The 14157-nt window shown below is 39.8% G+C and overlaps 1 protein-coding gene across 1 annotated transcript; it reads left to right on the top strand.

Moving 5' to 3' along the window:
- Positions 1 to 257: 257 nt before the first annotated feature.
- On the top strand, positions 258 to 3287 carry LOC130975098 (ornithine aminotransferase, mitochondrial-like; the record flags this gene model as incomplete). The annotated part of the gene is made up of 8 exons (XM_057899930.1): positions 258 to 341; positions 433 to 762; positions 1328 to 1558; positions 2006 to 2165; positions 2262 to 2317; positions 2670 to 2823; positions 2920 to 3016; positions 3257 to 3287. Coding segments are annotated over exons 1-8 (1143 nt in total), but the record flags the coding sequence as incomplete, so codon positions are not given.
- Positions 3288 to 14157: the final 10870 nt, after the last annotated feature.

Here is a 14157-nt window from a genome sequence, read left to right as displayed (position 1 = left end):
AGCCACACTTTTTTTAAGCTACATTTGAAAAGCGTAGCCTATTCTATGAATAGGCTACGCTTTTCTCCGTGTTGCCTTTTTATGAGGGAAAAGAATACACAATTGTGGCATCATTTAAAAAGTGTAGCCTTAGGTATTATAAAAATCACTTATAAAGCGTAGCCTTAGATTAATATTTATGGGTTCACTTTTTGTATCAAAGGAAACGCTTTTAGAGGGTAACTTATTTGTTAAGTTTTAAGTACACTTAAAAAGTGATGCCTAATGTATCTAAAGCCAAAAACTTGACACTTGGTAACTTTTTTATCCCTCTTTTTCTCGAAACACTTAGTGAAATTTGTGTAAATTCCTCTTTTTTCCCTCTTTCTCCTTCATCCCTGCACTGATCGTGAAACCACTCTCCATCGCCACTGACCACTCACCATCGCGCAGAAACCCTCTCACCATCACGAAGAAACCCACTCATCACCACTCACCACTGACCGTCACTCCTGTTCGCTCTCATATCTGCGCTTCTCACCTTTGCCAACCCTGTTGCACACAACCCTTACCTTCGCCATTCTCGCCGTCGCTGATGACCATCGCTGTTGCTGCACTGACCATCGCTCTTCTTCTCCGTTCTACCCTAATCATCTTCTCCGTGCCCTAATCGCAGATGACCGTCGCTGTTCTGACAATCGCTGTTGCTGCACCACCGTCACCATTGTCATCTCCGTGCTTCTCATCATCGTCTTATCTGTGCTCATATCATTGAATATGTATGTATTGATTTCTATTTGGTCTGAAATTTCAGAGGTTTAGGGTTCCAATTTTAGGGGTTTTAATTTGCGAGTTTTAATCTGTGAAATACATATATATAGCTTGTTTTGATTTGCTTAACTTTTAGGTAAAAATTATATTTTATATATGAAATCTGTTCAATTTGCTTTGATTAAGGGTAATCTTATTTTTGCAACTTCATCTGATTGTTGTGTTTAATCAAGAAGGTTATATCTGTGAAGGCATTATCATTAATCTTGTTGTGGTGCAAACAAATAAGAAGTGATGCTCCACTAAACTCTGCTTTTATATTTATATGGCATTTCTTCTGGAGGAGTACCAGATCTCCCTGTTCCTGCTCAGAGGTGCTTGGCATTTACATGAATTTTGGTATTAAAGCATTGCTCCTTTTTCATGATTGAAGTGCGTGATGATGTCCTTTGGTTGCTATGCACTTGTCTCATGGTTATTCCCTAAGCTATAGATCTCGAATTTTGATTCGGAAATGGTGCCCAAATGAGTTATAGAAGTTAATTTCTAATTATTGAAGTGCCTGTCTTTTCCTTAGGGACATTGCCATCTTAAAATTCTGAAAGCCTTAACAGAGCAAGCAGAAAAGCTGACCCTGAGTTCTCGAGCCTTTTACAATGATTGGTTTCCACCATTTGCTGAGCATTTGACAAGTATGCTTGGTTATGATATGGTTCTTCCCATGAACACTGGTGCTGAAGGAGTGGAAACAGCTCTGAAATTAGCAAGAAAGTGGAGTTATGAAAAGAAAAGAATTCCCAAAGATGAGGTATAACAATGAGATCATCTTAACAGTAGTCATATCTTAATGTTTTACATTTTTCAAGGTTATGAGGTTGAAGTGAATGGTTGCTTAGTGTGGGTCTGTGGCCTAGTACACAAGGAATATTTCATGACATGCTAAGCTGAAATCCACAATACTTTATGACTTTATTTTTCCTCCCCCAACCCCCTTTTCTTTGTGGATATTAATAGTATTTGCAAAACTAAAGGGAGAAATGTTTTAGCTGTGGCCTGAAGAATCTGTTTTGACATATGTTCTCAATAAATATTTTGGAAACTAAATGCTTGTAAGATGTATTGGTACTCCTTCTCTGCAAAGATAAAATGAAGGAAGTCTACTCTTCAAAATATAGCATCTTCTTTTCTGTTTATGAGATGCAAATTTGAATTTTCCTGGTGTTTGTCTATTTATGTTCACTGATACTTGTGGCAGGCTATTATTGTGTCATGTTGTGGCTGCTTCCATGGCTGTACACTAGCTGTTATATCTATGAGTTGTGACAATGAAGCTACCCGGGGTTTTGGTCCTTTATTGCCTAGCCATCTTAAAGTTGATTTTGGTGATGCAGAAGCCCTTGAAAGAATTTTTAAAGGTTCTTAGTGCTCCCATACTTTGCTTTACATTTTCATCACTATATTTTAGTTTAAATTGACTGATCTTTAATTTTTTTTTCTGTGAAAAAATTCAGAAAAAGGAGAACACATAGCTGGCTTTCTTTTGGAACCCATCCAGGGTGAAGCTGGGGTATGGTCTTTTGAGAACACTTAATCTGCTTGGCAACAGTCACCTTGTTGGTTGAATTGAAAATTGAGATGCTAAAGAAGTTGCTATATACATTATACCCTGATGTTATAGTTTGATGGGGTTATTTCCGGTCTCACCATTTGATTGTTTTATATTATGTTTACATATAGTGGGAAATCTTTGTTGCTTCTTCAAATTCTTTGGCTAAGAAAAAGATAAGTGTGCTTATAGATTTCATTTTGGTCAAGAGCCATGACATTCGGTTGAATATTCATATTTTTATTATGTTCTGATTTCTCAAAGTACATATCTTGGTTGCATCTTTTGATATGTTTTTATTATTTATTTGAAGGTAATCATTCCTCCGGATGGCTATTTGAAAGCTGTTAGAGATCTTTGCACCAGATATAATGTGCTGATGATTGCAGACGAAATACAAACTAGGTTAGCAAGAACAGGGAAGATGCTGGCTTGTGACTGGGAAGAAGTTCGCCCAGATGTTGTGGTTAGGAAATAGAAATCAGCTTAACCTTGTGAATTGTATATCTTTTTATTCTTTCCCAGCACTATGAGTTGAACCTTATTCTGTCTTTTTACTCAAATACTAGGGAAAGCATTGGGTGGAGGAGTTTTTCCTGTGAGTGCAGTTCTTGCAGACAAGGATGTAATGCTTTGTATAAAACTAGGAGAGCATGGAAGGTTTGATTTTATCATACAAATGCTTTTTATAAATGGTCCTTATTATGATTCCTTTATTTACATTTTCTTGCCGATAGTTGTGACTGTTGTCTGAAGTTTTATATTTCTGTTTACCACTTGGCAATATTTTTTTGTCTTCTGTATAGGTCGAGTAATTTCATTTATTGAAATGAAAGCAAATTTGTTAATTAATTAAACAAGAGAAGAGTGCTGAATTTCTTTGTATATTATTGATTACAGTACCTTTGGCAGGAATCCATTGGCCAATGCTAAATTTTTTAAATCCTATGATTATAAAGTTTTACCTAAAGGAGCTAAAGCTACTGTCTCTCTATGGTTCAGGTACAAAACTTAATTATTTTTTGTATAATTAATTTACCTAGCTATCTATCTTTTGCTTTATAATATCAATTTCAATATATCATTCTGAATTTGAAATCACCTCTGTCAGTTGCATTTGATGAAGATTTTGAAGCTCAACTAGCTGACAACAATGATGCAAGACTGAAAGTGTCTCTATTGGCGAGGAGCCCTGACCAAGAGCTGACTAAAGTTAGTAACTCAATAGTTGAACAAGTTGGCTTATAATCCCCCCCCCCCAACAAAAATGTCCTTAACATGATGATATTTCTATGATAATAGAAGAACATACTGATTTGCAATTTATTATAAGTGTGTTATTTCTTTGAATTTCTTGAAGCTCGTAACTTTGTAGTAATTCGCCACTTCTCTTACCAGGCATTTATAAGTATAATTATTATAAGTGTATTATAAGTATAATTATGTATTTATTTTTATTTTATAATTTTCAACTCATTTAAATAAAAATGTAGAATTATTATATATGTAATCATATTATTAACTATTATGTTGTATTAATAATTATTAGATATATATATAGAAAAAAAATAGACCTAAGGCTACACTTATATACAGTAGCTGTAGTATACAAAAAAAAAGAGGGACCTAAGGCTACGCTTATAAAAAGTAGCTATGGTATACAATATGGCTACGCTTTACAAGTGATGCAGTAGCGTTGAAAAGCGTAGCCTATTTTGGAAAAATGAAAACTGAAAAGCGTAGCCTTTGGTCCTGGACAGCATCACTTGAAAAGCGTAGCCTATTTCCAAACATAAAAAACGTAGCCCTTGGTGCAGAAAAGCGTAGCCTTTAAGAATAGGCAACGGCTGAATAGGAATCACCCCAAAAAGCGTAGCCGTAGCCAAAAAGCGTAGCCGTAGCCTAAGGCATCATTTTTTTTCACTTTTGGCTACACTTTTTAAGTGTACCTGAATGGGTGTTTTTCTTGTAGTGATTTAAGTTTGGTGTTGTGATGAGCAGATAATTTATACACTTTTTGGCATTGTTTTTAAGTAGTTTTTAGTAGGATCTAGCTACTTTTAGGGATGTTTTCATTAGTTTTTATGCTAAATTCACATTTCTGGACTTTACTATGAGTTTGTGTGTTTTTCTGTGATTTCAAGTATTTTCTGGCTGAAATTGAGGGACCTGAGTAAAACTCTGATAAAAGGCTGATAAAGGACTGCTGATGCTGTTGGATTCTGACCTCCCTTCACTCGAAATGTATTTTCCGGAGCTACAGAACTCTAAATGGTGTGTTCTCAATGGCGTTGGAAAGTGGACATCTAGAGCTTTCCAGCAATATATAATAGTTCATACTTTATTCGAGATTAAATGACGCAAACCGGCTCTCAACGCCAGTTCCATGCTGCATTTTGGAGTCAAACGCCAGAAACACGTCACAAACTAGAGTTAAACGCCAAAAACATGTTACAACTTGGCGTTTAACTCCAAGAGAAGCCTATGCACGTGTAAAGCTCAAGTTCAACCCAAGCACACACCAAGTGGGCCCCAAAAGTGGATTTCTGCACTAATTACTTACTTATGTAAACCCTAGTAGCTAGTCTAGTATAAATAGAACATTTTATTATTGTATTAGACATCTTTGGATTATATTTGGCTTACATTATGATCCTTTGATCACGTTCATGGGGGCTGGCCTCTCGGCCATGCCTGAACCTTTGATCTCGGCCATTCTGGAGTCAAACGCCAAAAACACGTCACGAACTGGAGTTGAACGCCCAAAACACGTTACAACTTGGCGTTCAACTCCAAGAAAAGCCTCAGCTCGTGGATAGATCAAGCTCAGCCCAAACATACACCAAGTGGGCCCTGGAAGTGAATTTATGTATCAATTACTTACTCCTGTAAACCCTAGTAGCTAGTCTAGTATAAATAGGATAGTTTTCTATTGTATTAGACATCTTTTGACTGTTAAGTCTTTTGATCATTCGGTCTTGTGACCACATGGGGGCTGGCCATTCGGCCATGCCTGAACCTTTCACTTATGTATTTTCAACGATGGAGTTTCTACACACCATAGATTAAGGGTGTGGAGCTCTGTTGTACCTCAAGTTTCAATGCAAGTACTACTATTTTCTATTCAATTTGACTTATTCTTATTCTAAGATATTCGTTGCACTTCAACATGATGAATGTGATGATCCGAGACACTCATCATCATTCTCACCTAAGAACGCGCGTGACTGACAACCACTTCCGTTCTACTTTAGGCCGGGCGCATATCTCTTGGATTCCTTAATCAGAATCTTCGTGGGATAAGCTAGAATTGATGGCGGCATTCATGGGAATCCGAAAAGTCTAACCTTGTCTGTGGTATTTGGTGCACGAAATTGCAATCACACTTTTGCAATCCCGCACAACTAACCAGCAAGTGCACTGGGTCGTCCAAGTAATACCTTGCGTGAGCAAGGGTCGATCCCACGGAGATTGTCGGCTTGAAGCAAGCTATGGTTATCTTGTAAATCTTAGTCAGGATATCAGAAATTATCAGGATTGATTGTAAAAAGCAAAAGAGCATAAAATGGTTACTTGTATTGCAGTAATGGAGAATAGGTTGGGGTTTTGGAGATGCTTCATCTTCTAAATCTCTGCTTTCCTACTGTCTTCTTCACCAAACATGCAAGGTTCCTTCCATGGCAAGCTGTATGTAGGGTTTCACCGTTGTCAGTGGCTACCTCCCATCCTCTCAGTGAAAACGATTGCAAATGCTCTGTCACAGCACGCGGAATTCAGCTGTCGGTTCTCGGTCAGGCCGGAATAGAATCCATCGATTCTTTTGCGTCTGTCACTAACGCCCCGCCTGCTAGGAGTTTGAAGCACGTCACAGTCATTCAATCATTGAATCCTACTCAGAATACCACAGACAAGGTTTAGACCTTCCGGATTCTCTTGAATGCCGCCATCAGTTCTAGCTTATACCACGAAGATTCCGGTTAAAGAATCCAAGAGATAACTACTCAATCTAAGGTAGAACGGAGGTGGTTGTCAGGCACACGTTCATAGTTGAGAATGATGATGATTGTCACGGATCATCACATTCATCCGGATTAAGAACAAGTGTTATCTTAGAATGGAAGCAAGCATGATTGAATGAGAAACAGTAGTAATTGCATTAATCCATCAAGACACAGCAGAGCTCCTCACCCCCAACCATGGGGTTTAGAGACTCATGCTGTGGAAGGTACACAAAGAAAATGTGTAAAGTGTCATGATGTCCTGATACAATGTCAAAAGATCCTATTAATAGTAAACTAGTGACCTAGGGTGTACAGAAATGAGTAAATGACATAAAAATCCACTTCTGGGTCCACTTGGTGTGTGCTTGGGCTGAGCAATGAAGCATTTTCGTGTAGAGACCTTTTCTGGAGTTAAACGCCAGCTTTCATGCCAGTTTGGGCGTTTAACTCCAAGTTTTATGCCAGTTCCAGCGTTTAACGCTGGAATTTCTGAGGCCGAATTGCTACGCCGGTTTGGGCCATCAAATCTTGGGCAAAGTATGGACTATCATATATTGCTGGAAAGCCCAGGATGTCTACTTTCCAATGCCGTTAAGAGCGCGCCAATTGGGCTTCTGTAGCTCCAGAAAATCCACTTCGAGTGCAGGGAGGTCAGAATCCAACAGCATCTGCAGTCCTTTTCAGTCTCTGAATCAGATTTTTGCTCAGAACCTTCAATTTCAGTCAGAAAATACCTGAAATCACAGAAAAACACACAAACTCATAGTAAAGTCCAGAAAAGTGAATTTTAATTAAAAACTAATAAAAATATACTAAAAACTAACTAAATCATACTAAAAACATACTAAAAACAATGCCAAAAAGTGTACAAATTATCCGCTCATCACAACACCAAACTTAAATTGTTGCTTGTCCCCAAGCAACTGAAAATCAAAATAGGATAAAAAGAAGAGAATATACTATAGACTCCAAAATATCAAAGAAACATAGTTCCAATTAGATGAGCGGGACTAGTAACTTTTTGCCTCCGAACAGTTTTGGCATCTCACTCTATCCTTTGAAGTTCAGAATAATTGGCATCTATAAGAACTCAGAACTCAGATAGTGTTATTGATTCTCCTAGTTAAGTATAATGATTCTTGAACATAGCTAGTGTATGAGTCTTGGCTGTGGCCCAAAGCACTCTGTCTTCCAGTATTACCACCGGATACATACATGCCACAGACACATAATTGGGTGAACCTTCTTAGATTGTGACTCAGCTTTGCTAAAGTCCCCAATTAGAGGTGTCCAGGGTTCTTAAGCACACTCTTTTTGCTTTGGTTCACAACTTTATTTCTTTCTTTTTCTTTCTTCTTCTTCTTTTTTTTTTCGAAAATATTTATTTATTTATTTATTTATTTATTTGCTTTTTCTTGCTTCAAGAATCACTTTGATGATTTTTCAGATCCTCAATAACAGTTCTCCTTTCCCATCATTCTTTCAAGAGCCAACAATTTTAACATTCTTAAAACAACAAATTCAAGAGACATATGCACTGTTCAAGCATTCATTCAGAAAACAAAAAGTATTGTCACCACATCAAACTAATTCAACTAGTTTCAAGGATAAATTTCGAAATCCTGTACTTCTTGTTCTTTTGTGATTAAAGCATTTTTCATTTAAGAGAGGTGATGGATTCATAGGACATTCATAACTTTAAGGCATAAACTTTATTAATTATGAATTAAGAACAAGACTCAAATATAGATATAGGATGAAACTAAAAATATAAAAACAAAACAAAAGAAACGAAAAATATAGGCTCCTAATGATAGAGGTTTTCACAGAGTTAGGACTCAACAACCTTGATTTTGAGAAGTGGATGCTCCCTCAGCTTGAGAGGAGAGCTTTTTTTTTTTTTGCGTTTCATCTCTTGGAGTTCACGCCCCTGCTTCTCTTGTTCCTTCCATTGACTTCTTGGTGATTGTGTGTTCAATGGGTATGAACTCATCTGCTCCCATCTTCACCCCAGCCTCTTTACAGAGCAAGGAGATCAAGCTTGGGTAAGCCAGTTTGGTTGCAGTGGAATTCTTATTTGCAATTGTGTAGATCTCACAAGCAATCACATGATGAACCTCCACTTCTTTTCCAAGCATGATGCAATGAATCATCACTGCTCTCTTGATGGTGACCTCAGAACGGTTGCTAGTGGGCAATATGGAGCGCCCAATAAAGTCTAGCCATCCTCTTGTAATTGGTTTGAGGTCTCCCCTCTTGAGTTGGTTTGGGACACCCTTAGAATTGGTTATCCACTTAGTTCCAGGGAGGCATATGTCCTCTAGAACTTGATCCAACCCTTTATCTACTCTCACCATCCTCCTATTAAAGGAGTCAGGATCATCTTGCAGTTGAGGCAATTTGAAGATTTCTCTTATTTTGTCCAGATGGAAGTACATAACTTTCCCTCTGACCATGGTTCTGTAGGTATGGTAAGCAGTTCCAGTCATTCTCTGCTTATCTGTTAGCCACAGATTTGAGTAGAATTCCTGAACCATGTTCCTTCCAACCTTTATCTCAGGATTGGTTAGAACTTCCCATCCTCTGTTTCGAATTTGCTCTTGGATCCCCGGATATTCATCTTCTTTCAGATCAAATTTAACTTCCGGGATCACTGACCTCAGACCCATTATTTTGTGATAATGGTCTTCATGTTCTTTGGTTAAGAACTTCTCTTGGTTCCAAAGATTCTTTGGATTATTCTCTTTCCTTCCTCTTAAATTGGTTTGTTTTCCCTTAGGGGCCATGATCTTGATGAATCTTGGCTTAGTGATCACGGAAAAGCACACCAAACTTAGAGGTTTGCTTGTCCTCAAGCAAAAGAAAGAAGAGAAGAGAGAGAGGAAGAGGAAATTCGAATGGTGTGGTGGAATGAAGGGGACGAACGTGTATTTATAAGAGAGGGGGAGAAGAGATTTCGAAAAAAAATAAAAATTTGAAAGAAAATTTGAGAAGATATGGAAAGGATTTGAGAAAAGGGTGAGTTTTTGAAGAAGATTTGGGATTAATTTGAGATAGATTTGAAGAATGGTTTTGATTTGTGAAGATTTGAAAGTGAATGATGAAAGGTTGAAGTGTGATTTTGTAGAAAAGTATGGGTGAAAAAAAAAGAAAGTTTGAAAAAAAATTGAGTTGAAAACGAAATTGTGGTCACCCACCTTTCTGGCGTTAAACGCCCAGAATGGCACCCATTCTGGCGTTTAACGCCCAATTGATGCCCCTTTTGGGCGTTTAACGCCCAGCCAGGTGCCCTGGCTGGCGTTAAACGCCAGAATTCCTTTATCACTGGGCGTTTTTCCAAAACGCCCAGGATGCTGCACACCTGGCGTTAAACGCCCAGAATGGTGCCCATTCTGGCGTTTAACGCCCAAAATGGTACCATTACTGGCGTTAAACGCCCAGAATGGTACCCATTCTGGCGTTTAACGCCCAAAATGCCCTTTACTGGCATTTTTTTGCCAGCAAGCTCATTTTCTCTGCTTTTTGAGCTGAATCCTTCTGTAACTCTGTGAATTCCTTCATTTTTGATACTTGCCTCTGTAAGAACAATTCATACAACCTCCTAATGACTGGGTTGCCTCCCAGCAAGCGCTTCTTTACTGTCTTTAGCTGGACCTTCACTGAGAATCATTCAAGTCTCAGTTTTGAGCATCCCTGCTCAAAATTGCCTTCAAGATAATGCTTGATTCTCTGTCCATTAACAATGAACTTTTTGTCAGAATCAATATCCTGAAGCTCAACATATCCATATGGTGAGACTCCTGTAATCACATACGGACCCTTCCACCGGGATTTGAGTTTTCCTGGAAACAATTTGAGCCTAGAGTTGAAGAGCAGAACTTTTTGTCCTGGCTCAAAGACTCTGGTTGACAACTTCTTGTCATGCCATTTCTTTGCCTTTTCCTTATAAATTTTTGCATTTTCAAAGGCATTGAGTCTGAACTCCTCTAGCTCATTTAGCTGGAGTAATCTCTTTTCACCAGCTAACTGCGCATCCATGTTCAGGAACCTGGTTGCCCAATAGGCTTTATGTTCCAGTTCCACGGGCAGATGACAGGCCTTCCCATACACCAATTGGTATGGAGAGGTTCCTATAGGAGTCTTGAATGTTGTTCTGTATGCCCACAGAGCATCATCCAAGCTCTTTGCCCAATCCTTTCTTCGGGCTATTACAGTCCGCTCTAGGATTCTCTTTAGCTCTCTGTTAGAGACTTCAGCTTGCCCATTTGTCTGTGGATGATACGGAGTTGCCACTTTATGGCTGATTCCATATCTAACCATAGCAGAGTATAGCTGTTTATTGCAGAAATGAGTGCCCCCATCACTGATTAGCACTCTGGGAACGCCAAACCTGCTGAAAATATTTTTCTGGAGGAATTTCAGCACGGTCTTGGTATCATTAGTGGGTGTAGCAATTGCTTCTACCCACTTAGATACGTAGTCCACTGCCACCAGAATGTAAGTGTTTGAGTATGATGGTGGGAATGGACCCATGAAGTCAATTCCCCATACATCAAACAATTCTATCTCTAATATCCCTTGTTGAGGCATGGCATATCCATGAGGCAGGTTACCAGCTCTTTGGCAACTATCACAGTTACGCACAAACTCTCGGGAATCTTTATAGAGAGTAGGCCAGTAGAAGCCACATTGGAGGACTTTAGTGGCTGTTCGCTCACTTCCAAAATGTCCTCCGTACTGTGATCCATGGCAGTGCCATAGGATCCTTTGTGCTTCTTCTCTGGGTACACATCTGCGGATCACTCCGTCAGCACATCTCTTAAAGAGATATGGTTCATCCCAGAGGTAGTACTTGGCATCTGAAATTAATTTCTTTCTCTGCACGTAGCTGTACTCTTTGGGTATGAACCTCACAGCTTTAAAATTTGCAATATCTGCAAACCATGGAGCTTCCTGAATGGCAAAGAGTTGCTCATCTGGGAAAGTCTCAGAGATCTCAGTAGAAGGGAGGAACGCCCCAGCTACTGGTTCTATTCGGGACAGATGATCAGCTACTTGGTTCTCTGTCCCTTTTCTGTCTCTTATTTCTATATCAAACTCTTGCAGAAGCAACACCCATCTTATAAGCCTGGGTTTTGAATCCTGCTTTGTGAGTAAGTATTTAAGAGCAGCATGGTCAGTGTACACAACCACTTTGGATCCCACTAGATATGATCTAAACTTGTCAATGGCATAGACCACTGCAAGTAACTCTTTTTCTGTGGTTGTGTAGTTCTTCTGTGCGTCATTTAGAACACGGCTGGCATAGTAAATGACGTGCAGAAGCTTGTTATGCCTCTGTCCCAACACTGCACCAATGGCATGGTCACTGGCATCACACATTAGTTCAAATGGCAATGTCCAATCTGGTGCAGAGATAACTGGTGCTGTGACCAACTTGGCTTTCAGGGTCTCAAATGCCTGCAGACACTGTGTGTCAAACACAAATGGTGTGTCAGCAGCTAACAGGTTACTCAAAGGTTTTGCAATTTTCGAAAAATCCTTTATAAACCTTCTGTAGAATCCTGCATGCCCCAGAAAGCTTCTGATTGCCTTAACATTGGCAGGTGGTGGTAATTTTTCAATTACCTCTACCTTTGCCTTATCCACCTCTATTCCCTTGCTTGAAATTTTGTGCCCAAGGACAATTCCTTCAATCACCATAAAGTGACATTTCTCCCAGTTTAAAACCAGGTTAGTCTCTTGGCACCTTTTCAAGACAAGTGTTAGGTGATTAAGACAGGAGCTAAATGAGTCTCCATATACTGAAAAGTCATCCATGAAGACTTCCAGAAATTTCTCTACCATATCTGAGAAGATAGAGAGCATGCACCTTTGAAAGGTTGCAGGTGCATTGCACAGACCAAAAGGCATCCTCCTATAGGCAAACACGCCAGAAGGGCAAGTGAATGCTGTTTTCTCTTGGTCCTGAGGATCTACTGCAATTTGGTTGTAGCCTGAATAGCCATCCAAAAAGCAGTAGTAATCATGGCCAGCTAGTCTTTCTAGCATTTGGTCTATGAATGGTAAAGGAAAATGATCTTTTCTGGTGGCTGTGTTGAGCCTTCTGTAATCAATACACATGCGCCACCCTGTGACTGTCCTTGTAGGGACCAGTTCATTTTTTTCATTATGAACCATTGTCATGCCTCCCTTTTTGGGAACAACTTGGACAGGGCTCACCCAGGGGCTATCAGAAATAGGATAAATAATCCCAGCCTCTAGTAATTTAGTGACCTCTTTCTGCACCACCTCCTTCATGGCAGGATTTAGCCTCCTCTGTGGTTGGACCACTGGTTTGGCATTATCCTCCAATAGGATCTTGTGCATGCATCTAGCTGGGCTAATGCCCTTAAGATCACTTATGGACCACCCAAGAGCTGTCTTGTGTGTCCTTAGCACTCGAATCAGTGCTTCCTCTTCCTGTGAATTTAAAGCAGAGCTTATAATCACTGGAAAAGTGTCACCCTCTCCCAGAAATGCATATTTCAGGATGGTGGTAGTGGTTTGAGTTCAGGCTTAGGAGGCTTATCCTCTTCCTGAGGAATTTTTGAAAATTCCCTTGCCTCCTCTGGTTCTTCTTGATCAGGTTGAGCATCCTTGAAGATGTCCTCAAGCTCTGATTCTAGGCTTTCAGCCATATTGATCTCTTCTACCAGAGAGTCAATAATGTCAGCGCCCATGCAGTCTTCTGTTGTGTCTGGATGCTGCATAGCTTTTACAGCATTCAACTTGAACTCATCCTCATTGACTCTCAGGGTTACCTCCCCTCTTTGTACATCAATGAGAGTTCGTCCAGTTGCTAGGAAAGGTCTTCCTAGAATGAGAGTTGCACTCTTGTGCTCCTCCATTTCCAGCACCACAAAGTCAGTTGGAAAGGCAAATGGCCCAACCTTGACAATCATGTCCTCTATTATGCCTGATGGGTGCTTAATGGAGCCATCAGCAAGTTGGAGGCATATCCTGGTTGGTTTGACTTCTCCAGTCAACCCAAGCTTTCTGATAGTGGATGCAGGTATTAGATTGATGCTTGCTCCAAGATCACATAGGGCTGTCTTGGTGCAAGCGCCCTCTAATGTGCATGGTATCATAAAGCTTCCAGGATCTTGAAGCTTTTCTGGTAAGCTTTTCAGAATGACTGCACTGCATTCTTCAGTGAGAAACACTTTTTCAGTTTCTCTCCAATCCTTCTTATGACTTAAGATCTCTTTCATGAACTTAGCATAAGAAGGTATTTGCTCAAGTGCCTCTGCAAACGGAATCTTTATTTCAAGAGTCCTTAGATAGTCTGCAAAGCGGGCAAATTGCTTATCCTGTTCCGCCTTGCGGAGTTTCTGAGGATAAGGCATCTTGGCTTGATATTCTTCAACCTTAGATGCTGCAGGTTTATTCCTTACAGAAGTGGTTGAAGAAGCCTTGTTAGAGGGATTAATATCAGCACTCTCAGGTGTCTGATCCTCCCTTGGCGTTTGAACGCCAGGATTGGGTGGAAAATGGGCGTTTAACGCCAGCTTTTCCCCCTTTTCTGGCGTTTGAACGCCAGAACTGGGCAAGGAATGGGCGTTTAACGCCAGCTTTCCTTCCCTTTCTGGCGTTTGAACGCCAATAAAATTCCTCTCTGGGCTCTTACTGTCCTCAGAGGGATTTTGAACAGTGGTTTGGTTGTCCTCTGTCATTTGTTCCTTGTTTGGCTTTTTGCTCTTTTGAGCAGTGGTATTCAGTGTCTTCCCACTCCTCAGTTGAACTGCTTGACATTCCTCT

Source organism: Arachis stenosperma, chromosome 4 (genome assembly GCF_014773155.1).
Source record: "Arachis stenosperma cultivar V10309 chromosome 4, arast.V10309.gnm1.PFL2, whole genome shotgun sequence".
Taxonomy (NCBI): Eukaryota; Viridiplantae; Streptophyta; class Magnoliopsida; order Fabales; family Fabaceae; genus Arachis; species Arachis stenosperma.
The sequence above is the reverse complement of the archived record's forward strand: the minus strand, read 5'-3'. Positions and strand labels throughout refer to the sequence as shown.